The 25,682-nt window shown below is 40.8% G+C and overlaps 2 protein-coding genes and 1 long non-coding RNA gene across 3 annotated transcripts; 1 reads left to right on the top strand and 2 right to left on the bottom strand.

Annotated features, from left to right (window-relative positions):
• Positions 1–5,146: 5,146 nt before the first annotated feature.
• rdh14a (retinol dehydrogenase 14a) lies at positions 5,147–9,163 on the top strand. The gene is made up of 2 exons (XM_035609564.2): positions 5,147–5,505; positions 8,280–9,163. Exons 1-2 carry the CDS (start codon positions 5,263–5,265, stop codon positions 8,895–8,897), a joined length of 861 nt encoding a protein of 286 aa, XP_035465457.1. The 5' UTR covers positions 5,147–5,262; the 3' UTR covers positions 8,898–9,163.
• Positions 9,164–17,459: 8,296 nt separating this feature from the next.
• On the bottom strand, positions 17,460–19,498 carry LOC118285775. Its single transcript, XR_004785254.1, has 2 exons — positions 19,309–19,498; positions 17,460–17,923 (listed from the first exon to the last, which is right to left on the bottom strand). It is a non-coding gene; the product is annotated as an uncharacterized LOC118285775 (long non-coding RNA).
• A 518-nt stretch (positions 19,499–20,016) lies between these two features.
• Positions 20,017–25,058, bottom strand: zgc:123321 (Protein YIPF5-like). The gene is made up of 6 exons (XM_035609567.2): positions 24,935–25,058; positions 23,146–23,268; positions 21,797–21,942; positions 21,268–21,413; positions 20,951–21,132; positions 20,017–20,529 (listed from the first exon to the last, which is right to left on the bottom strand). The coding sequence occupies exons 2-6, from the start codon at positions 23,265–23,267 to the stop codon at positions 20,367–20,369; spliced, it is 759 nt and encodes a 252-aa protein (XP_035465460.1). The 5' UTR covers position 23,268; positions 24,935–25,058; the 3' UTR covers positions 20,017–20,366.
• Positions 25,059–25,682: the final 624 nt, after the last annotated feature.

Raw genomic sequence — 25,682 nt, 5'->3', positions numbered from 1 at the left:
GGGAGTTGCTGATTCAGACTGGGGTTATTGTAGAGTGGTTGAAAGAGCATTTTGAGGAGCTCATGAACTCGAACAACATGTCCTCTGTGGAGGAGGCTGAATCTGAAGACTAGGGGGAATCTTCACAAAAATCCCTGACATCGGTTGCTGAGGTAGTCAAGATGCTCCTCTGCAGCAAGGTGCATGGTATGAATGAGATTCACCCTGAGATGATGAAGGCTCTGGGACATTGGTGGTCTGTCTTACTGGACACGCCGCTGCAATGTCACGTGGATGACAAGGACAGTACCTGTGGAGTGGCAGACCTGGGTTTTGGTTCCCCTTTACAAAAAGTTGGACCAGAGGATTGTGCTCAGCCTATCCGGAAAAAATAAAAGTTGAGAGTTAAAAAGTTTAAAATTTTGTTGATGCTTAATACAGTCAAATGGGATAGATTTTGACTTTATGAGGACAACAGGTGTCATTATGTGCTACCATGTTTTTGCACTATCATGAAATGAATTATGAGGCTTAGAATACCTTTCATCAAAGCTATGTGTCTAACAGTCGTCACAGGTCAGTTTTGAGGTGTCTCCTAAGTGTTAGAAGGCGGAACATTCCAGAGAATTGACAAATTAATAAAAAAAATACATCAGAGATTGGCTGGAGATGTATAAATAAGCATTTCATTTTAAAACAGTTCCTTGACTAAACATTCACTCTGGGATAATCGATCAGCATGTGTTCCTCTGACCTTAACTTAAGTCAAATAACTTTGGAAATGAGGTCTAATGATCATACATTCCAAAAAGAGGTGTAAGATTGATGGTAATGAGTTGGAATGAAGTTGGCAAAATGCAGAATTGACACTTTATACTTCATGCTTTAAAAAAACCAGACCAGGACAAAAGTCACATGGCTGTACCAGTTTAACGTGTTTCTACCGCGCTAACACCCTATCCCTCATCCAAGTTTTAATGCAAATCTGTTCAGTACTCCTTGCATAGTCCTGCTGAAATATAAACAAACAAATAATAATGACCTTCTTCTCAGCATTAAAAAATGCAGTAACATGAGTAATTCTACAGTCTCGCGTTACTCACAATCTCATTGATTCATCACAATTCATATCATTCTATATTTGTATTCACATTTTTTTCCTCCTGTCTTTGTGCTACGTAATGCCATATCCTAGATCTGACATGTCAAGGACATGCAGCATTGACCCTCTCACCTAACTGGCTTTGATGAACATCTGTATTTTGGGAGTGCTCCTATAAGCTCCCATTAGCTGCTTTTTTCAGGTCTTAATTCAGTTTCCTTTCCTTTTCTCTGTGCAGCCATAAACATGTTCGTTTTCCCATCATAGTTTGTTTAAGGGTATATAAATGTTTTTATTTTTTTTATTTTTCTCTGTAGGCAGTGCTGCAACAGCTTCTGGTGTGATGGGGAGCTGCAGAGTGGATCAGGGACACTGCAGCTGCCGCAGAACTGAAGCAGAGACCGGACCCGGGCTTATTTGTCGTTTACAAGCTCAGCTTTAACTCTGATGATTTCCAGATGTTACAGATGTTATTACCACATTATTGCTGCTGGTAGAGCCCCAACTGTGAAACCAACCACAACAGGCCCAGCCTCAGTACTAGCGGTGGAAGTAGAAAAGTTTGACTCTGTGTTGTTTCTTTTGGCTACAGGCCACTGGGGCCTCTAAAGGCTTTAACTGATGTATTTAGGAAATTTGAGGCTCCAGCAAAGAAATCATGAGGTTTTCAGTAGAATGTTCAAGGTGCAGAGACTCAGATACATAATAATGTATATACACCCAGTTTTCAGTTTATTCAGGAACACAAAGCTATAACCAATGTGGTCTAATGCAAAAGGTCTGTTTTGACGTCAAATGGTTTCAAAAGACGTTCCGATTCAACTGTATGATCAGTTTTTGAGGCTGTAGTCTTCCGTTCTGATGAACTGCACTTCATTATGTTCCTGTTATATTGTCTATTGCAATTAAATCAGTGACACTTAGTATAATGTTACACAGTTAAACAACAAAAAATTCTCATCACAAGTTCCACAATCTTCTTATTTCTGAGACTTTCAGCCACATGTCATGGCTTTTATGGCAAGTTATTGCTGACATGCTTTTGTTGATATGTGTGTTTTGGTCACGCAACAACAGGTGATCCACATGGCTATCTGGGAACACCAGAATTAAACCAAACCAGCTGCCACTGGGAAAAGGTCAACAGTTATTGACCAGAGGTTCAGAGGATGACATTTAGAGACTAGGGTAATTACTTCCTTCTATAGAACTTAGTGTTATCGTGTAACTGAAAATATGTATTTTGGTCACATGATGACAACTTAACAGCATCCTGTATGATGCAGTGAGATGCTCGTTAAAAAGCAAAGAAGTGGACCTTGAAAAAGTAACTACAATATTGTTTTGTCACACCACTATTCATTAGTGTCAAGAATAGACATTCACTGACATCGTAAAATAAAAATCAATCGTTGTTTCTGCTCAGTCAAATGTGAAACACTTTGTGTACGGAGAAGAGCAGTTAATGGTAGATAACAATATTGAAAATTTCTATCATTAGAAAATGTTCCATTCATGAAACTGTTAGTCCCCGACCAAGCTATTATACAACCAGAAATATGCAAAGAAACAAATGAAGATTGTTTCTCTCAACTTTCATGTACTCTCCTCCACTCTTGCGTTTGCTGAACTCAAATTTGTTATTAGCAGGATTTGACATTTGTGTTGTATCAAGAACACAGTCATTCCATCCTTATCATATCATCACACAACTGAAAGGTTTTGCTACGTTCTATAAAATAATATCTACCATTAAAATCTTACAATTGATGGTACACAGTCCTTTAATTTGTACAAATTCAGTTATAATTTATTTAATCTAATAAAATAGTAACATGTGCAGCTGCATAGTCTCTACAGGTGAACAGGAAAAGGCAAAAGAATAACTAATAGATATCACCATGAAACTTCCCAATTTGATTACTAATACTAAGATAATTATGTCCTCTATCACAAGTTCTCTAAAAACTTTGCATTAAGATATGTAAATGATTTATTATCTAATTCCACAAGGGTCAAAATAGATTTACTCATTCATCAATTTTCGCTAACTAATCAGAGCCAAAAGTTTTTTACAGAGGGGATATCTGTATTTATTGCACCATAAATCAGAAAACAGTCAACAACCATAAAAAGAAGGTTTTTAGGAATAAAATGTTCTATAAATCCGGCTTTGAATGAAAGCCGAGTGAAAACCCTAATTTTCATTTTCATTTTTTCTTTATTTCGAACAAAAAAAGCAAGTGTGACAATGCATACAAACAAAAAACAAACAAACAACATGTTTATAAAGTGTCATAAACAATATTTACAAATAAATAAATCGTATATGTCCAAAAAGGAGCAGGAGGAAGCCAAAGCGTATTAATTCCCATCCCTTATTCAATGGCTCATAATTAACAGTACACATTTCGGAAGCTATAAACACCTATTTCCAACAAATTACACCAAATAAGTTAAATTGAAACCCTAATCAAATATTTATGAAGCCATACAAAAAGAAAGAGAGAGAGAGAGGGAGAAACAACAATGCAGAAAAAACCCTCATACTATACAGTATCTCTTAGTTATATATATAACCTATCACCCTATACTACTTCAGAAGGAAAATAGTATAAAAATGTTAAGAAAGTTAATTAATATGTTTAGCCACATATCACATGAAAAAAATGTGTTTATCTGTTATACAATCTAACCTTGAATAAAAGTAGCAGAAGTCAGTGGTTGGATTTTGATTTCAAAGGTGGGGGGGACACAGTTACAGTACTAGGGCTTTAGTTTGTCAGATACCCCTACCCGAAAATGGATGGTTATAACAAAAGTATTTTCTCCCCCCAAAACAATAAAAAAGTGATGATCTTTGGCTTATTCAATTCAATTCAATTCAATTTTATTTTATTTGTATAGTGCCATATCACAACATACATTGTCTCAAGGCACTTTACATAGTGAGGTCAATATTACAATATTACAGGGAAAACCCAACAAATCCCACAATGAGCAAAGCACTTGGCGACGGTGGAGAGAAAAAACTCCCTTTTAACAGGAAGAAATCTCTGACAGAACCAGACTCAGTTGTGGGCGGAGCTTCTGTCTCGACCGGTTGGGGTGAGGAGAGAGAGGAGGAAGAGAGGAGAGGTGGGCAGAAAGAGGGTGGGAGGAGAGACAGTAGGAGAGAAGAGAGAGAGAGGACAGTTGTACAACCGCCGCATTAATCTCTACCAGATTGATACTTATAATTTAAAAAAAATACAATTATGTTGTTGTTATTATTAGTAATGATATTAATATTAATAATAATAATAACAATAATAATGACGGGTTTGGGTCCTGCAGCTCTGTGGTCAGAGATACACTAGGAGAGATAGAAAACACAAACAGGGTTAATGACATGTACTGTAAACATATCGCAGGAAAGGGGGGTTGTGTAACAGTTACTTTAATTTCTACCAGACTGATACTTATAATTAGTGAAAACTGACACTTATAAATACAATGATGTTATTAATAATAATAATAGCAATAATAATAATAAATGTTTTTGTAGGCCTTGGTGATCAGGGGGGGAAATCATTGTAGCCTAAAACCCCCCCAAAATGGTATTAGTTGTCGTTAAAATTGTCTAAAAAATTGCTGGACCTTCGTTACACATTTTGCTGGATTGTGTATTTAGATTATTGCCAAATGTTTCCAACGTACAAAAATCAGAGGAATCTCTCATTTTGTTCCAGCTTACAGTCCATTACCTTTCACAAAGCTTTCACAAAGGATGTTGAGACACTATAGTAGGTAGGATTGTAAAAAGTGGGGGGGTCCAATACTGCTTTCTGAAAAAGTGCGGAGGGGGGGGGGCATGTCCCCTGTGTCCCCCTGCAAATTACGCCCTTGGCAGAAATGCATATTAGAATATCTAAATGTAATGAATCATCTAATAAATAAACACGATGACGTGATCGTTATTCATTGGCGGCACAGAGGATAATAACAAAACATCTTCATGCACAATTACGTTGTTACACGACTGACCAAAGTCCTTTGGAGGGTCGAGTGCTCGTTTTTTCGAGCTTCCGCAAAGGGACCCGCCGCCCGCTGTGAACTCTGGGTAATGGCGTTTCTGCTGTTGTTGATGCTTGAAACGCAACACAGCGGCAGCTGTGCGGCAGAAGGCGAACGTGACAAAAATGATGGATGGAAAGACCGTGATAGTGACCGGCGCCAACAGCGGGATAGGCAAGGCCACGGCAGCGGGCGTCGCGAAGCTGCGGGGCCGCGTGGTCATGGCCTGCCGGGACCTGAGCAGGGCCGAGGAGGCAGCCCGGGAGATCCGACAGGAGACCGGTGCGGACAGCACACAGCTGGTCGTCAGACAGCTGGACCTGGCCTCGCTCGCGTCTGTGCGCGCGTTCTGTCGAGACATAATAAAGGTAGCGAGATTATACATTGACGTAACTAGGCAACGTTCGCTATCCAAGACAGCCCGCGTAACTTCCGTGCCCCGCGTAAACAGAAAGTAAAACTAGACGCCCTTCAAAAAATGTGTTTTTTAACATAAGTGGACCCCTTTTATTCCTATAATTTCCACCAACAAATAAGTTTAGTTAGTTTTCTCCCCAACCAAATACCACTCTTTAATTCGGCATACATTCGATGCCACAAATGTCACGTGTTCACTCACATATTCAAATGTATAAGTCTGCCGTTCCTGTCTAATCCCTGTTAACCCTGATAACTGCGACAACATCTGCATCAGGTGCTACTTAGTGGATTATTGAAATGCCGAGTGGAAGAACATCACGCATGGATTTACAACACTACCTTATACTTACATGTATTTGTTTCGTTTGTTTTGTTATTAATATGTCTAATAGGTCTTCCTTTGTCAATTGTAATCTCATAGCTCAGGAGCATTTGTAATGGTAAATAGAATGCCATCCCGGTGATATAATATATATGCCTTTGTTTATGACCAAGATATGTGTTCTAAAATGAAGCCCTTTAATGTTTGTGGGCGTGCAGCCAGGAAGAGAAAGGCAGATATGTGTGTTGTTATCACTCTCATTATCATTAGTAGTAGTATTTGTATTATTACTAATATTATTAGCAGCTTTCAGTACTTAAATGATAGTGCCTTTTAACCTGAATCTCTGCCGTCAGGTTTTTTTTTCCAATTTACAGATTTTAGCACGGGCTGCACGGTGGTGTAGTGGTTAGCACTTTAGCCTCAGAGCAAGAAGGTTCCAACCAGGGCCTTTCTGTGTGGAGTTTGCATGTTCTCCCCGTGTGTGCGTGGGTTCTCTCCGGGTTCTCCAGCTTCCTCCCACAGTCCAAACACATGCAGAATGGGGTCTTGTTCATTGGAGACTCTAAATTGACCGTAGGTGTGAATGTGAGAGTGAATGGTTGTTTGTCTTGACCCTTAAATGGATAAAGCGGTAGACGATGGATAGAGATTTTAGCACCACTTTTTCAGACCCCTCCAAAGGAAACTAATTGACCTCTTTGCTCATCAGAATTTTATTTCAGGACATTGCTCCACTTCCCCTTTGCCAAAAAACATCCTCGTTATTGAAATCGGAGCCATGACCAGCCTAGATGTCAGCTGATTCATCCCCTCCTGGAGCCCTGTTGGCTCATGGCCTGCTCCAATTTAACATCTCTAGCTTCTGACAGCGTTGATTCATTAGAGGGCACTAATATGCCGTGCTTCCAGCTTCAGCAGGTCTGTGAGACTTATGGCTATACACTGAACAGCTTATAGCCTGTAGTCAAACGTCCTGTCACTTTGATTTAACAGTGGGTCTGACTGCAAACATATTGGAGCTGTTCATGCTGGAGTGTGGACTGCTACTGCCAACCGATTATTTCCTTCGTCTTGCTCCTTCACATGCAAGCTCTTATTGTGAAGCAGCCAACAGAAATACAATCAATTTTGCCTGGGACAGTTTGTACAGGTATTGATAAGTATTGATATTCTTGATATTTTGGACAGTTTTAATAGGCGTACTAGTTTGGATGATGACAGGGACAAATGTTAGAAGAGGAAACGCTGCGAGGCTGTTTCATGGAAAACTAATTCTGCTGCGTGTGCAGCAGGAGATATGATCTCACTCAGCTCAGGTGTCCGAGGAAAAACCTTGCATGCTAGAATCAATCCTTCACTAATAGATCCATTCCTGAAACAGTTATAGCTATTTTCAATAGAACGTATTTCTGCCAATAGTGACTTTGCCTTCCGGAATCGCACCTGTTGCAAGCATGTCACGTCTCCTGACGTTTTAAGCAAGAATGTGGAATGAAAGCTGTCCAAAGGTAGAACCGTTTTCCCATCGCCTAAGGGTTATTGAAGAAACCCTGTCCTCCTTCAGCGACATTAGGCATCCTCCATTTATAACTGGCATTAAGATGTGTTAAGGGGAGATCCGATCACAATCAGATGGAGCTTGACTGCATGAAAGTACAGGTGTAAATGCACCAAGAGACGCGTAGAGGACGGATTGTCAGAGGCCGTCAGGGACACATCACACACAGGTGTAAATGCAACTGTGTTGACAACGTAAAATTCATCATTGTGTGCGACTTTCCGTCACCAGTGAGGCGGCAGCAGCAGATACAATCTGGACACAAAACGCATTTTAATACCTGGTGTAAATGGAGTCTAAACGCCCTTGAAATCAGTTTCTGTCAGAATAAAATAAGAATTGTGACCTGAGCAGCATAATGTGTGTTATCAGTTGTCAGCGGCTCAGTCAGTACAACCAGTTGAGTGAGAGAAACAGGAGAAGAAACAAATGAGCAATGAGTGTGGGGTGGAAGGTGTGGTGGCTCCCTGACTGTTGTCAATCTAAATTTACTGAAGTATAAATTATTGAATGCTTTTTTTAATCAGCCTACTTAAACCTATTTTGATATCAGGTGCAGTTTGATGGATGTCAAAGTCTGCCTCCTATCGCTTTAGCTTAACTGCCATTATTAAAGCGGACGCTTTATTAATGAAGCTGATGCTTTTTGCTTTGGACAAAATCCCTCATCTAAAAGACTGAAAAAAAAGACATGTTTACCATACAGTATAGCTTTTGAATATTACATAGAACTGACACTATTGCATGTCCTCAAATGCAGGTTACAGCTTGTATAGTCAAAGTAAAAGCCCACATCTTATCTATAGAAATCTCATGACCTCTTCTGTGCTGCTGAACAGGAGGAGCCTCGGTTAGACGTGCTGGTCAACAATGCTGGGGTCTACCAGTGTCCGTACACCAGAACAGAGGACGGCTTTGAGATGCAGTTTGGGGTCAACCACCTGGGCCACTTCCTGCTCACCCACCTGCTCCTGGATCTCCTGAAACGATCGGCCCCCAGCCGCATCGTGGTGGTCTCCTCCAAACTCTACAAGCACGGCCACATTAACTTCGAGGACCTGAACAGTGAGCACGGCTACAACAAGGCCTTCGCCTACAGTCGAAGCAAACTAGCCAACCTCCTGTTTACCTGTGAGCTGGCCCATCGACTGGAGGGCAGCAGAGTGACGGTGAACGCTCTGACTCCAGGCATAGTGAGGACTAATCTGGGGAGGCACGTTCATGTCCCAGTGTTGGCTAAACCCGTATTTAACCTCCTCTCGTGGGGCTTGTTTAAGAGCCCCGAAGAAGGAGCTGGGACTCCTGTGCATTTGGCCTGCAGCCCAGATGTGGATGGTGTGCAAGGAAAGTGCTTTGCAGATTGTCGTCCTCAGGTTTTGCTGGACAAGGCCACTGACCGGGAAGTAGCCACTAAACTGTGGGACATTAGTGAAGTCATGGTGGGCATAACCACATGAGTGCTGAAATAAATTTACATTACAGAGAGAAGTGAATTATCTGAAATCATTGAAGCAGATCAAAAATATGTGTTTTGCTCTAAATGGAACTGAGTAGCAGTTCAATATCAATATCAATATCTTTTTTTTTACTGCTTTGCTTTGAAGAGTACCAACGTTTTTCCACAAAGCCTTGTTTTTATTTGAGAGAATAGATGCTCTTGAGAATTAGATACATTTGTGAATGAATACCAAAATTGATTTGAATAAAAAAGAAATATATAACATCTACTGTATATGTTCATCATATCACTATCATGACTTGCCAATTACTGACACATTTCTAGATATTTTAGATTGCAGGTCTTTTATAGTACCGTCTGACAGTGACAGACAAGTCAATGGTTTTGTATGTGTGAATGAGAGAGAGAGAGAGAGAAAAAGCACTGCATACAGCTCTACAATGAAGCAAATTGTGCAAAGCACTGAAGTTAGAGATACTTTATGTCATGTGAAAAAAAATGTAATCATTAAAATGTGGCGGGTCAAATATAGTGTAATTAGTGTACTGTATATATAGTAGCCTATAAACAACAGCTGCTCACAGGGTATTAACCCACCCCCCTTTCACTGTCATTAAAATTTAAATAATTTCAAACTAAGCAAACTGAATTTCTATGTTGCCATGACTGAGACATTTTGGAATCAGCAGTGGAGGAGTAGGAAAGATGCAGTGGTGCTGTGAAAGAACCAACATCGTGATTTCGGTGCTCACCTGAATCCTGAGATTGCATACAAAGTTAATGCAACAACGAAAAGACGCGTAATTTGCGTCATTCATTAAACAAAATTCCTGTGGCTAAACTCTTATCCCTACAATTGCTGATCTATTTATTTCCCCTTCTATAGTAAAGATTCAGCGTTAACACTACATTTGATTGTACATGTCCGAACTGGAGAATAAGAACACACTTTGCACTATAAATCCTCAATTCAATTCAATTTTATTTGAAAAGGGCCAAATCATCTCAACGCATGTTACAAATTACAATAGTACAGAGAAACCCAACAGTTCCCACAAAGAGCAAGCCACAATTCCGTTATATATTAATCATTTCTAAGTAATTGTAAGAGTCAATTAAATTGCTTCCATAAAAAGAGCGATCACAACAACTTAAAACATTAGTATATATTTTGGTTTTGAAAGCAAACATGCAGCTGTTTATCCACATTGAAACAATAGATAACATTACATGTTACATCCAATAGTAACTGTAGTTTTTAGTCCCAGGAACTTTTTTTCGAGAAACTAATAGGTTCTTTCAGACTGCTGTTCGCCTGCATTTCCACCAGGGATTTCATACCAGTTGGTGGTAGGAGACTCTGACGATGATGCTATGAATCCAGCAACACTGCATGTAAACATGGAAGAGATTCAAATGGTGCTGCTATTGATCAGAAAAGAGACGCGCACCAGGATCAAAGTGTATTTAAACCACCTGAAATGCTTGACATAAATGTTCAGCACTGCCAGTCCCACCCGAAAGGTTCCTGAACTTTTGCCAAAAAGGCTACTACCCTCTGAGCAGGGACTTTTTTGCGGGGTAAAAAAGTTCCCCTGAAACTGAACTTAAACCCTTGGCCCCTGCGGTTGGAAATGTACAGGGTTCCTGCAAAGGTTCCTAGTTGCCCGGGAAAATTCCCGCGGCGTAGACTCCGCTTTAGTTGCGAGTTTCTACTCAGATGTTACTGAGACAGGATCCAGAATCCTTACTCTCGTGGAATTGTGTCTATCCTCCCCTGAGAAACTGTTAAGACGAGTCTTCTCAGGCACCAAGCAAGGTCACCCTGTCTGTGGCAAGCCACAACAATCATCGAGCAGCTGAAGTCTCTCTCGAGGTGTCATAGTCGCAGGGAGATGACAACATTACCCTAAACTAAATACACCACAGAGACCGGGAACATGCAGATTGTCTTGGGGTGCCATACACTGACCACCTTGTTGATCTGTGTAAACGAACCAGATATCTCCTCGATATATATTGAGCTCTCACAATAAATACTTCTGCTTAAGACATCCACGGTTTCCGTCTCCTTTAATCAGCATCCACTCCTTCAATTATTCCTTTTCACTTACATGTATTGTAACTCCTCGACAAGGTCCTCTTTTGAAGCTCTTCCTTGGATAGACCTTCCTATGATAAGTAGGCACTTACAGTAAAATGATCACTGCACACATCATCCAGAAAACAGTTGGATTACAACCAGCCACTGAGCCCCTGAATTAAATTAAGTTTCTTCATGGGTTAGTTAAGCTTCAATCAGCCATGCTGGTTGCTCTGAGAGTGGTCATTAGCTGGCTGTATTTTCTCTCCTTGTCACCCACAAATAAAAGCACTTCTCCCTACATGGAGTGGTAGTGAAACCCCCAGGATACATAATGATTTTCCCACCTGCATTCTTCATTAGGACATTTTCTGGATCATTTATAGAGTGCTGGAAAACAAGGTGGAAACACAGAGGCAGCCACTTTATCATATCCATCTAGCACAAAATGCTCCCGGGGCATTTTAATGGCAGCTCCATACTATTTATTTTACAAATAACTCCCAATTAGCGCAATTACAGAATTTAATGTTCTTAATCGGTGCAGTAATATTGATAGGTACTCCGGCGCTAATATAGATGTGAGGCCCTCGCTCAAGCTGCTTATGCTTCAAGGTCCAACACATGATGGTTCAATTAAAAGTGCATTAAGTCTGTCTTTTCCTCGGCTTCTGTTGGACTTTGCTCACTGTGTTCAGGCCTCCAGCATAATCACCTCATACATCAAAACCAGCAGCAAATGTATTACTACTCCTCCTTATCAGGCAAGAGAGAGTGTATTACAGATACATTCATGCTCCCCATAGGATCAGTTGACTTGATCTTAATTTGCCAAACACTTTTTGGTGAACGACCAAATGCCTGGACAAATCCAGGAGATTACAGATTTGCTAATGCCTGAGTTCTGTGAATCTGTGTACTTTACGTGTCAGATCGTCATCAACCACGGGTGTGACCTGAATTTTTTTTCTTAAAATTATTTTATTGTTTATACTTTCACTTGAATATGGAACTTAATGCACACGTAGCATGCGGCAGCCATAAAGGAGAGCATCTGGCTCCTATCAGTAGGATTTGGCTTCACTTTTCTGAGTTACCATGTCCTCCAGTTTTATATACTGTCTGTGGTACCAATCTACTGCCCGGATCCCTCTTGGGACATCCCTATTTTTTAGATATTTCTGCATTAGAAAAAAAAATCTATCTTAAGAAGTTGTCTTGAACAGCCAAATGCCGTTTGACCTTCCGACCAGCAGTTCTTATGGTGTATCCAGGCAGTTTAACATGTGATTTTGAGAATATTCGGCTGATAATTGTGACATACATACTGATTGATAACCTGTATCAGCCTTGGAAATTATTATACATATGCATTAGCATGCACATGTACACAGCATAATGGATATTGTGAGTTTCAGATTAACAAAACACAGGCATTCAAAATCCGCGATGAGTGTTCATTGGTTTGCGGTAAATCCTTTCTGTAGTTTGGGGTGAAGTTACCCTGCAAAGCCTTCACTGTGGAAATAACATGCACCCAGAGACCCCAGCTCATGAGGCTGCTGCAAAGCATTCTTCTCCCCAATGACACAAGCTGGGATAACCTTACACCACACTTGACGTTAGACATGATGGTGCAACCGAGGCCACAACAGTCCACGGCAACACAATTAGGGAGGGTGATGAAAATCTTGAAAGAACATGTGGAAAGATTATAGTTTTACACTTTGGGGGTTAATAGTTTCATGCTAAAAGCCCCATGTGTCCCTCAGATAGAGCCGCAGCACTGCAGAAGTACAGACCGCAAGAGAGCAGCTGTGATTAAGATGTAAGGAGCTGCAGTTGAACAGCGTGACAGGAAATAAATGTTCATAGTTTAAATGTAGCCTCAGGAACACAGAATATCTACAGGAGATATGCATATGTATGTCAGATACAGACTTTCAAAATCAGTTTTGAGCAGGTCTTAAATTACTATAACAGATTCTACCATGTAGAAAAAAGCACATTTGCTGTTACTCAGGAGAGAGAGCGGGTTGTCCACTTACCAGAAGGCCGATTGTTCGATCCTCCAGTTGGTATGACCAACTGGCAACCCACCGTGACGTCACCCTTTGGTTTGTGAACTGCCGTTTTTTAATCCATTTCGGCCAGCGCAGTCTTGGTTTTTTGAAAACAGAAGTTACCATATTTAGAGGAGCGGGGCGTGGGACTGACTTAGAGCCCATTCATTGAACGTCTACCTACACCTGCAACCATGCACCTATTGGACGGTACTAGCAGTCAATCACGCTGTATCCACGCGCCAATGCATATCCTGCTTTCTTGTCTACTCTACTTTGAATGGGACCATAATTTACAAAATGAACATTACTCTGTATTGAAAAAGACTTGAAACTAGCAATTGATAGCATAAACTCCACAGGAAATGTTTACTGAGGTAATCTATTTTCTCATAGACTTCTATAGAAACAGACTTTTTTTGGAACCAGTGAGTCTTCATCTACTGGTGATTCCAGAGAATTCAGGCTTCAGGCACTTCCGCGTTTGCTTCACATTCTGTACCAGGTGACAATGTCCATTTTTATATACAGTCTATGAGCAAGACACTGTGCCGACAGTGTATCGATGATGTGTGAAAGACAAAGCACTCTGTTGTGCTCTATGAATGTGCGTATGAATAGGTGAATGTCAATTTTACTGTAAAGCACTTTGGGTGGTCAATAAAACCAGAAAAGCACCACGCATATTTACCCATCACACCCCAGTACAATGAAAACGAAATATAAAATTAATTTGAAACTTTGAAACATTAAGCACAGTCATCCTCGTGTCTTTTTTGCTTGTTTACAGTCAACAACATACATCACTATGGATACAGAGCATATCTGTAAAATGCACTGTTACTAGGTTGATTTAAACTTAGAAAATATACGTAATGGTAAGCCATGGTTTCAATTATTATTTAAATTTCCGATAACACGCAGCAGCCCTGGTGTGACCTGTTAAATCACTGAGTAGTAATAACCATGTTGTTTGTGCTGAATATCATTTTTACTATAAATTTAGTCTAGCCATATACACTATTTTGCTGGGTTTTGGCTTAACCGTGGTAAGGAAAAATGAATCATATCGGTAATAAAACAATCGATTATGCAAATGTTAAATTGTCAAGTCCCACTGAGAGCAAGTCTGACATGTCAGTAAAATATGAAGTGTGATGTATAAATATCAAAATACTGGAAAGAGCTGTGTTACGCTAACTAAAGCGCAGCTCTGGTAAACATCACGGGACTGGCGGTGAAAGTGAGTGACGGGCTGCTGGCAGCTGGATGATGTTTCTGTCTTTAGCAGCCTGTCTTTTTTTTTTTTATGGCTCTACATGTGGTCTTAAATCTCAGGTGCAATTTGGACAGAAGATTCAAGACTCAATTCTTTATTGCCATTTCAGTGTAGCTGTCAGGAATTTGGTTTGGTAAGCTCCACGCCGCTCGTACACTACTCGTAGTGTAAAAGCGTTTTGAGTGCTCGTAAAGACTAGAAAAGCACTACACTTAAATCCAGTCCAGTTGCCATAATACAAAACAGAAACCTCAGGGTAACACATCAACACACCGCGTACACACAACAAGTGGGAAAAACACAGAATGACCATAGTCAAACAATAAAAACTGAAAAGCATAATGAAATAAAATAAATACATAAAAACAGCAATAGCACAGGAATGCTATCAGCATCATAAACTAATAATTATGCACAGGAAACCATTACTGTTTCCTGTGGACAAGTATAATAACAACCACTCTTGTGTGAAGGAGTTGGGGAGGTTGGGTGGTGGTGACCTACAGGTAAGAAGCAGGGTTGTGACTGAGAGATTACTCACTCCCTGGAGCAGGGCCATTCATAATGAATTTCATAAAATAAGGCTGGGTTTTGCTCTCCATCTCTAACACTGTGGATCACTTAATGAGGCATGATTACAGCGACCGGTAACTCCCTCAACCTTCTCATGACGCAATGCAAAAACAGGAATAAATCCAAACCCATCATGAAAATGATCAGGTCATTCAGTTGCTACGCTGTGGGTGTGAGTTTTTGGAGTGCGGCCTCCTATCGTTTCTACTTTCACCAGGAATTCTTTATCTATGTCTTTTACCTTCTTTCTCAAAACCGGCCGGAGCAGCACCAAGCCTGCGCCAGGCTGAATGAAAACAGCCTGAATATTTGGTTTGGCCCAAGTCTCTGCACACCCTAATGTGTTCTGTGCTGCTGTGGCCTGAGACCACCAAGCTGAACTTTTCAACTCTCCCTGTAACACACTACTGTAATCTGTCCTGCCTTGTTTTTTCTATTGCATATTTATTACAAAGTTGACATTCTGAGGCATTTGAAGTGATTGGTGAGTGGTAATGTAGCCCATGGATTTACACAAAGAGACATGATTTTGGTTTACTGACGGTGCACTTACGCAGAAGATGTTAATCAGTCTACATCCTCTTTATTAGTCAGGCTTCCACACTTCACATGCAGTCATGAGATCAATGACTATCTAAAGAGTGTACCTCAAAACTGAAGCCACACCATCTGTATAATATAATAAATTAAATCAAATAAATGTAGAATATTTTTTTTCCACCGATGTCTTCTGCCATTTTGGGTAGTTCTTATAACACTTTGTTTGTTTTTCAGCGGGATCACACAAAAACTACTGGATGGATTTCCATGAAACTTCGGCACAGATCCAGACAAAGGGGAGGATTTCTGTATTCTTTTTTCACCTTCTTTAACATTGCGTTTTGTCATATTTTCAGAGGGAATAATACATGGATCTTGTAAAACAAATCAAGTATATTTAGGGGACTGATATCAAAAAAAAATCACGATCTTCGGGATTTAAATGTGGTTTCAGTAAACCCATCGGATTCATCTCAGCATTGAAACAGCAGGAATTCAACTTCTTCCGAGTACTACAACTAAATAAATGCTTCCTCCTTGGGAAAGCAACATGAAGAATTTATCAAACTGCTGTAGGGAACATACAGTTTAAAGCAGATCAAGCAGGTCGAACGTGCAGCCCATTGTGGTGGTTGTCATGTGGAGTGCACTGGTTAATGGCGAGCCTCAGTGCGCTGAGCGGAGAGCCCCCGTCAGCCCGCGCTCTGGTGAGTGAAAGGTGAGCGGCCGCGAGTCTCCGAGAGGAGAGAGAGCCCATAAATCATCTGGAAGAGTTTAGTGTAAAGTAGCAGGAGAGTTCCGCGGGGCCCAGGGAGCGCTTGTCTTCAGCCTACTGCTTGGCCAGAGGGATTTGTTTGCTTTAACCAATCCAGTCAGGAGAAGAGAGACATGGGCCTGCTCTTCTCAGGCCCACCGTGGGACTGTCCCTCCCTTTCCCTCCTCTTTCTGTCAAACACATACATACACACATACATACACACATGTTCTCTCACATGGTTTCTCTCTGCAGGAGGGTGTACATTCACTAATACACAGTAATATAAAATATGTAAAAAGGGGGGTGTACTGGAGCAATTGTGGCATGTGCAAGTTAACTCTGACTACGCCAGGCTACTTTGAAGCCACATGCCAAAAATAACTATTTAATATCTATCTCTGGACTGTGGATAGAATCATGCATGTTTCCTCTGTTACGAGGCCTTAAGCAAGGTTAACCAATGGATGTGTGTGCTGTGGTTTGCTTATGGTTGGCCATCGATTCCAATGGTCAGTCTTTTATCTTTGGTTCTTCGGTGATGAACGGTCCTGTGATGGACCCACAGGTCTTTCTGCATGTGGGACATGTACTGTTCATGTGTTGGTAGTGGTCTCAGCAGCTGTGGGTGTGTTGTGTTCCTCCTCTAGCATATGGGTCCCACCCAGGCAAAGCTGCCTCCAGGTGCCACAGTCACAGCAGCAGCATCGTCCACGTCATCAGGTCTGATTTTGCACTTCCCAAACATATGGTCCTTGGAGCACTTCCTCTGCCGTCCAGCAGAGTGTCCTCCCCTCAGCCGACTTGGGGGCGTCCTCCTCACCACATGCCCCAGTCATGCTACCTTTTTGCTGTTTATGCCCCAGGCTCACCATTGTATGTATCACTTATATTTCAGAAACTGAGCACTTCATATTAAGTGTTGAGGGGCGGCTTTGTGTTACTTTGTATCTGCTGAATGTTGTTCCTTGCCATTCTGTACTGTATGTCATCCAATGAAACTTCCTTTTCCTCCTTTTGCAGTCTTTATTCTACTATCTTCCTGCTCAGTGATTTAAATGTCCGAGTTCTGCAGAAATTTGGTATGACTAAAAAATAATAGCTAATTTGCATATTGATACTGACTTCAATATTTCCTAACTGGTGTGTGACCAATTCCTTCTTCATGTCTTTGTTTATTTACTTACAGTCTTTGTTTCTTTAACAAAGAAGATTTAAAACCATATATATATATATATATATATATATATATATTAAGATAAGAAAAGAAAAGATAAGCCTTTATTGTCATTGCACAGAGACCAATACAATGAAATTGTGAGTGACCACAACTGACGGTGCATTAGAGATAAGAACAAGGAACATAAGAACAAGGATACAGGATAAGTAGATAAAAACAAGAATAAATTAAATAATTATACACTTTGGACAGGACAGGTAAAATATTGCACATGATGAATGTTATTGTAACATGTTGCAGATGTTGTGTGATAATGAAGGCAAGGTAACGGTTCGTGTGTGTTGAGTGTTCAGATTTTTTAAGTCTGTTCCTCTTTCCAGAGGGAAGCAGGCTGAGCAGGTGGGGACCCTCTCCACACAGTCACCATTGATACGAAGAGGGGCATGGTCAGCCTTGTCTCTTCTGAAATCCATGACCACCTCCTTGTTTGTTTTGGTGTTGAGAGTCAGGTGGTTTCTAGCATACCACTCTGCCAGTCGCTGTACCTCGTCCCTGTAGGTCATAATTGTCTGTAAGTTGTACAGGATTTCATCTCAGCTCTGCTCTTCAATGTGTGGTCCGTTTATGTTACTCTTCTATTAATCTTTGATTTAAAAAAAGTTATAATAAACAAAAAGTTTGACTTAAAACAATAGTTATATGATATACTTTTACATGCGAGGCAAATTTAAAAATGGACAGCTTGAACACAAGCAAATACAAATGGCAAAAGTTAACGTAGTTGCTGGGTTAACAACATGAACAGCAGACTTTCACTCACCTGCCTTTGTGATACACACATGTACACAATTTACCTACACCATGTCTGCTTACCTGCCAGCACACACACACACACACACACACACACACACACACACACCATTACATTGTTGTTGACCAATAGACTGTATATAAAACACAGTCTATGGTCCTTTACTTTCTGAAGCAGTGCTCTCTAAACTGAAGTGGCTTAGGAGGTAGAGAGGGACCTCACATAACCAGAGGGTCGATGGTTCAATCGAGCAGTTTGCATGTCCAGAGGTCCTTGGGCAAGACGCTTAACCCTAAAATTGCCTCCAACAGTTGTGCAGACAGATAGAAGGAGAGATGTGTGAATGAGACTTGTAATTTCAAGTGCTTTGGGGGATCGATAAGCTCTTGATGATACAATAACTATTGGTAAATAAGAAATTCTACAAAACAGAAAAGTGACAAAGTAAACAATACAGAAATGATCTCACAGAATTTCACCGTCCTCACAGACAGAGGCGGCACACCATTTCGTGTGAGGGTCGAACCGAAAGCCGTCTGCACTACTGCAGGAAGAAGAGTGGGTCGCAGTGGAAGCAGGAAGTGGCTCTGTAAACTCTGATGAACATTTACAGCACACATCATTTTAACTTGCACCTTTGTTTGAACACTCGTTTCCAACCTGTCTGATTAATGGTCTGTGGCCAACACACCGATCAGCTAGAGATGGTGAGTTCTTGGTTTCTCTTAGGGGAAATGATATGAAAAAAACAAAAAACTGTAACCATCCTTCATCGCAGCGTCCTTAGTAAATGAGCAGTGCTCTGGGTTTTCCGTCAGAGCTGTTGCCGTCATCTCTCACGCAGAGCAGCGAGAGATCGTGGCCTTGGTATTTGTTCCCCTCACAAGTCGACCCCTGTCAACTCGGGCAGCACCTGGGGGACTGGATCCACCCAACTGATTGGACCAGCACCCTTAGAAGTTAGCCGTTGTTAGTATCACAGCAGACTTAGTTGACACCCCCCACCCCCACCTTGCTCACCCTCCCCTCTCAAAACAAGTTGTCTGCAGAACATCATCGACTCTGCAGTTGTCAGAGTCCGCTCAGACTCCCATACATCATGAAAGCTGTGTGAAAAAAGGAGTACCTTGTATTTATTCGCTCAGTGTTCCACAGCTCTGTGCTTGACGTCCTCTCTTCAGTTGGTTCCCCTCTCAATACTTTTTGAATCTCACAATGAAGATCCGGCAACAAGCAAAATGAAAAAGCAGTGTTTTGAAAGGGAACATGCAAGACGAGAGCTGCCACCACACAACAAATGTACCGTACATGCATTCTCTCAGTTCATGTTGTTACTAAACATGTGGGTTGTGTGCAGTCAATCAGCCAATGAGAATAGTTTCACATTCCAAGCTGTGATGTTGTGGCTCCCTCTACTGTCACAAGAGGGAATGGCTACTAGGATACCAATGTCATATCAACTCTGAGTGAACTTCTCATAATTATGACACTGACAAAAGAGAATAAAAAATAGGGTCAATAGGGACATCACTCTGCCATCCACAGCATATCTGTATGGTGCCATCGGTGTGTCATTTAATCATCCTTCTGAATTGTAAGGATCATAATCTGGCCAATTTTGGTGAGCCTTGTGATTCAGTATAAAAAACTTGCTGGTGAACAACATGGCTCTGTGTACAGTGACCACAGCAGGTCGCGAGTTAGTCACTTACTAATGGAAAGAAAATCAAAAAATCAAAATTCTTGTTGGACTGATAGGCCGATAAAGGAAGCATTGTGTGAATATGATCAAATTGTGGCACATTTTCAATTTGTGCTTAAAAAAAGGATTGGGAACTTTGGATATTCTTTATTCATCACAATCCTTGCAGACAGAATACATAACATACAGTCACCACCATGTATACATGTAGCATCATGAATCAATAAAACAAACATCTAAATAGAGAAAAGAGGAAATCAAACTATACAGAACATGAAGATAAAGGATAAACTTTTCTGCTCCATAAAAACACAGAGGTAAGTTTGGAGCTGAGGCTCTGTAACATGCAGTCATCCACCAAATGTATTGTTTGCTTTATACCCCCTGCTGTTTTTCTAAACGGACAAATAGCAGCCTCCCTTTAACCTTTTTGGTAATATAATACTATTAATCATACTCCTCTGGAGTGTAACTGGTGACAGTTAAAATACAGCGAGCAGTACAAAGATTCCGTAGAGCAGGGCACATGGGTAGGCCACCAGCAGCTGCTGGCCCTCCATAGCGTGGGTAGAGATGAAGATCTTTGAGGCGGAGAAACTAGACCAACAGATCACTAGCAAGGCCAGAAGGGTACCCAATATGCCTCTGTGGAAAAAAAAAAGAGGGATCAGAAGCATGATAACTGTGATAGTCAACCTGCATTGGTCTGTTTTCTTTAGTCAGTCTAAACTACAACTGACCTTTAAAATGCATCAGTGTCAAGAGCAGGTGTGCGAAAGGTTTAGCTAACATAATTGCGTTTGTGTGTGTGTGTGTGTGTGTGGGTGTGTGTGTGTGTATGTGTGTATGAGATGATTGCTGGATTTGGGCTTATTTTGTTGGACGATGATGACGTGATTGATGAGGATGTCAGATGTAGATCGTCAAGGACACTCTGACATTATTTTGTGTAACTTTTACTCTCAACGTCACAAATGAGCTTTCATGCTCAACTTTTGAGGGTTTAACATCCAACAAGTCAAAAAATAGGAACAGAAATGACGCACAACTACTGAGCGTGACTTACTGCAAAGAGTAGAAGACAGCAAATGCAGAGAGGGCCACGATTGGCAGGAGGCAGTAGCCCAGGACACTGGCCACGCAGCCATAAGACACTGTCACGGTACTCATCAGACCCAGCAGAATGTACATCCCAATACAGGCTGTAGCACTGATCCCATATATATAACCAAAGTGGGCTTTACCTGCCTGAATTTATACAAGAATGAAGAAATACACACACATTGTAAATATTACATATGTTTCCCTCTTATGCATAAATGGGTGGTGAATAGGGTTATAAGTACTGGATGGGCTAAAGGCAGTACCATGCCAGTGACTCACCATCATTAAAGAGACCCCCAGTGTGAAGCAGAAGACGATAGGCCCTGTCACATCGGTCTCGTTCATGATGCTGCCATCTGCAGGCTTGAAGGGGTTCAACACTGTCAGCGTCTTCTGCCAGATGTGATCGAAACTGATGCCAAGTTCTGGACGATGAACAGAAAGCATTGTGGGGGGGGGGGGGGTTGCTCAGATGACAGAAAACAAATATTTAAAAATCCGATCTTTGTACTGTGTTTGCATGCAATGCAACAAAGGGGTCCTCTTGATCATCCAGTAACTCTTTGTGATTGTTACGTTCCACTTCCATGTGGCTTTTATTTGGAGTTTGAATAGAGGAATGTTGGTTTTCACTGATGAGTTAGCTCTCCAGCTGTTTCCAGTGGTAAACACATCCGACCTCTGTATGAACTGATCATTGCTAGCTAGACGTCAGCCGGTCCACATGGGTAGTTATGATGACCCACCCAAAAATTAGTTTTTCAAGCATATAGGTCATGTGGAAACAAATAGAGCCTCTTTTGTTTACCCTCGAGAAGGGGCGGCTCCTCTTCAGGAGAATCTGTTCCTGTGCTTCCCACAGCACCAGGGGACATTGCAGGTTGGTAGAACTGTCCAGTGTACTGCGGTTCCGTGGAAGGATCCAGAGCTTCTGGCATGAAAGCCTGTTCTCCACTGAAAACAACAAGTGGAATAAAAAATGATTCATACAAAGCATGTTTTGTACATGAGAACATGCCTTTCCAAAGCCTGTCACATTTTACAGCAACTTTTGCAACACACCTCCCCTGTCACAGAAAAGGCACAACAACACCCCTATACTTCCTGAGGAAAACTGAGGCGAGTCAACAACTTTTACTGATGCACAGTGGAGGAGCGTCCTGAAGTTCTGCATCACAGTGTGGTATGTCCACTGCACATGGAAGGAGCAGAAAGCTCAGCAGAGGGTCACCGACAACGGCCCAAACGCATCACTGGTACACAGCCGTCAGCAGTGAAAACTATCCGTCAGGGCCTCAAACATCATTCTCACCCTGCCAGTCCTTCCTCTCCAAACCTCTCTCCTCAGGTAGGAGATACAGGACAACACATGCACACACCACAGTGTGCTATAAAACTGTTAAAATCTCCCTTGCCCCACCAACCCGCCCCCACTAACTCACACCATGACACACACAAACGCACAAATACCATCTGCCCCCTCCCTCCACTGACAGAACTCTCCATCGCACAATCATGCAATCACTTAACTAGGCTGCTACTGTAGTATTAATATGCTGCTGATTATTTATTGTACATTGCAACACTGCATGTCCACTCAATTAGGCTTTATGTCATGTATGTACAGTATACGTTTCATTTTAAAATTTGACATCTCTATACTTTCTATGTTTTAACATTTGTATATATTTTTATAGTGATGTCTTCATTTTATTTTTATTTTTTTTGCGAGGCATCGCAATTTCATTGTGTTGTCGTCTGCAGCAGTGCAATTAAAAATAAAGAATTTGAATCTTGAATTTTGAATCTTTCTAAAACCAACAATCCGACAATTGTGTCCACATTACATTTGCTCATTTTCATCTTCACACAACTGCTTCAGTCACTTTTCATTACTACAACAACTGAGTGCAGCACACTTGGCAAAAAGACTGAAAGATTTTTGTACGAGTCTGTACAGTCTTCACATATACGGAAGACACTGGTGTTTCCTCACTGTGTGTAACCACCACCTGTCAAACAGCTGCATAGTTTGAAAACAACAAAAACAGGGACACAGTGAATATATTGCTCTATAGGGAAGCTTTGTGAATGAAAGGAGATACTAATACATGAAAGGCACAATGGATGGCTATCCTCAAAAGTCTGAATACTTACTCGTCATTATAATCAGGGCTTGTGGAATCGTATATATCGTAATAGGCCACAGCCTGGCCCTGGTCGTCTGTGTAATATCTTGTCTGGTAGAAGTCCTGCTCAAACTGCTGGAAGTCCCCCATGCTAATCAGAGTCAAGACAAAACATAACATGATACAACTGTTCAGCAGACACAGATCATGAAGTAAAGACTGTTTGTTTTGAGAGGAAAACACAGAGACCTTCGTCAGTTGATCAGCTCAGTGACCGTGTCATTTAATGTTAACTATCCAAGCCATGGCTTAGTTGTGTCTGCCTTTGAATAACCAGTGCAATGAAGGGGGAACTGTATGTTTTAATTTTCGCACATGGTTGCTATTAGATTCTTTTGTGCAAATGTTCGTCAAACTTTCCCAAACTGTCACAGTTTCGGACACACAAGAGACATGGTGCCCCTGCTGTACATTAGAGAAAATACCAGATACATTTTAGTGTTGCGTCCATCAGGTCGGGTGACTCTTTGCCACATATAACTTGTCAGGTATTATCCCTGAAAGTAACCTATGAGGCTGCCACTGAGATGCTATTTATATATTTCATTTTACTGGTTACAAAAATAAGTCCACGCTCAACTACAGTTTATACTGACGCATTCATTTAGTAAAGGTAAACAAACACATCACAGACGTGACCGGTTACTAGAAATGAATTAAAACTTGCCAAACTATCAGATCGACAATGCTCACCGGCCCGTGGTATAATGACAGTGAACATGAAAACACAATAGGCTTCTTCATATTTTAGTTTTCACAGATGAGCATCAGCAGTTTTTCTTTTGTTCCGTCACACATCTGTCCATCACGTACCAATCCTTTGGGCTGTGGTGATATGCTTATTACCCAATTCAATACTATCACAATACTTAGGCACCGATTCAATATGTACTGTATTGCAATTCGATATTAGGATTATTGTAATTTTTGTTTATTTTTTGACACTAGATAATTGGTGGAAAGAATTATACACTTCTAGAGATTCTGTGTACCACGAGTCATTTCCAAAAACAATGCACATCACGTGTTAGTCTGTCATTCTGAGTTTTGTTCCAACAGCGTCAGTGCTGTAGACACCTTGGCTCTGTCTCGAAGGCCATAATGATAAAAATAATATGTCATCAGGGTAAACACTAAAGAGGTCAAAGGTGAAACGAGGCCTACAACTACATAACTGCCACTGTGACCTTTGTATTTTATGTAAGCGTCTTTCAGTCTTTTGTTTTCTATATTTATGAGTTATTTGTTTGTTTTGTTTTTTGTTTTGTTGTCTTGTAAAGCGTCTTTGAGTATCGCTTAACGCGCTATATAAAACATATATTATTATTATTATTATTATTATTGTTGTGCTCCTTTACCGTCTTCATGTGACAAATGAATAAATAAAAAAGAAGTGGAGCACAGTGAAGCTTGACACAGTGAGCCAACATCAGTGCGCATCTGCTGCACAAAGCCACAGGGTGGTCAGAGAAATGCAGTACAACATATATTTCGTTCGCACATTTTGAGTAATGAGTTCCCACATTTTGATTAATCTGTGTGCACAAGATAAGTGTATGTCCAGCACTGTGGTACAGCAGCTGCCCCTAGATTTGGAATATTCTGGCCTTCATGGTAACGTCTTTTTTCTTCCTAGCAAATTTCATTACACAAAATGTTTATAAATTTGATATGAAGTCTTTCTGAATGATTGACACAGTTTTCTTAAATATAGCAGCATAGGCCTACTGGCCACACATCAAACTCCATGAACTCACCTGCTTGAGTCTACAGGACACAGCCACACTGTGTAGACGGTTTCCTTCAAGCCACGTCAACAGAGTTGTTTGGTGTCAGGGCAAAGAACATGTGAAGCCCAGTCTGTGAGGATATTCTATTAATAGTTGGTTATATTTAGACGTGGTCTCAGGAATATGACAACTGCCCAGACGCTCTTTATTCTGTTCATGCAAACTGAAACTGCAAGATAGCTGTCTGAAAGTTGTTTCTTTATAATTCAAGATAATGTACAAACAGTATGGTCTAATATAACTCTCTAACACAATTCAGTTACAAAGATATTTTTTTCTATTATTTGTGAAGAAAAGCATCCCTATAGTCCACAATTTCACAATCAAAGTTTCTACAGCCGGAAATGACCAAAAAAGGAAGTAGATACATCAAGAACTATCAAGTAAAGAATATGGAAACTGTATTTCTATCGTTCACTGTCCACTCTCTGTAACTACAAGTTAGAGCGCTTGGTGTGAGATTAATGAACAAACAAATAAGGACAAATAAACTGCAGAAAAATGTACTGCATATAATCCTTTCTTAATAAAAGGATCACAGACTTTAGCCGTGTTTCAACCTGATACAATGACATGAGTCCCACCAACTAAAAGGTTCCCACTAATCATGTTGAATAAGTAGTTCAAGACACTTCATTTGATTGAAATTTTACTGAATAGGCAAATGAACAAATGGCATGAACCACTTTTTTTCTTAGTTTTCTAAGAGAAATAA

This window comes from Scophthalmus maximus, chromosome 15 (genome assembly GCF_022379125.1).
Source record: "Scophthalmus maximus strain ysfricsl-2021 chromosome 15, ASM2237912v1, whole genome shotgun sequence".
NCBI classification, from domain to species: domain Eukaryota; kingdom Metazoa; phylum Chordata; class Actinopteri; order Pleuronectiformes; family Scophthalmidae; genus Scophthalmus; species Scophthalmus maximus.
This window is presented reverse-complemented; position numbering and strand designations above follow the sequence as displayed.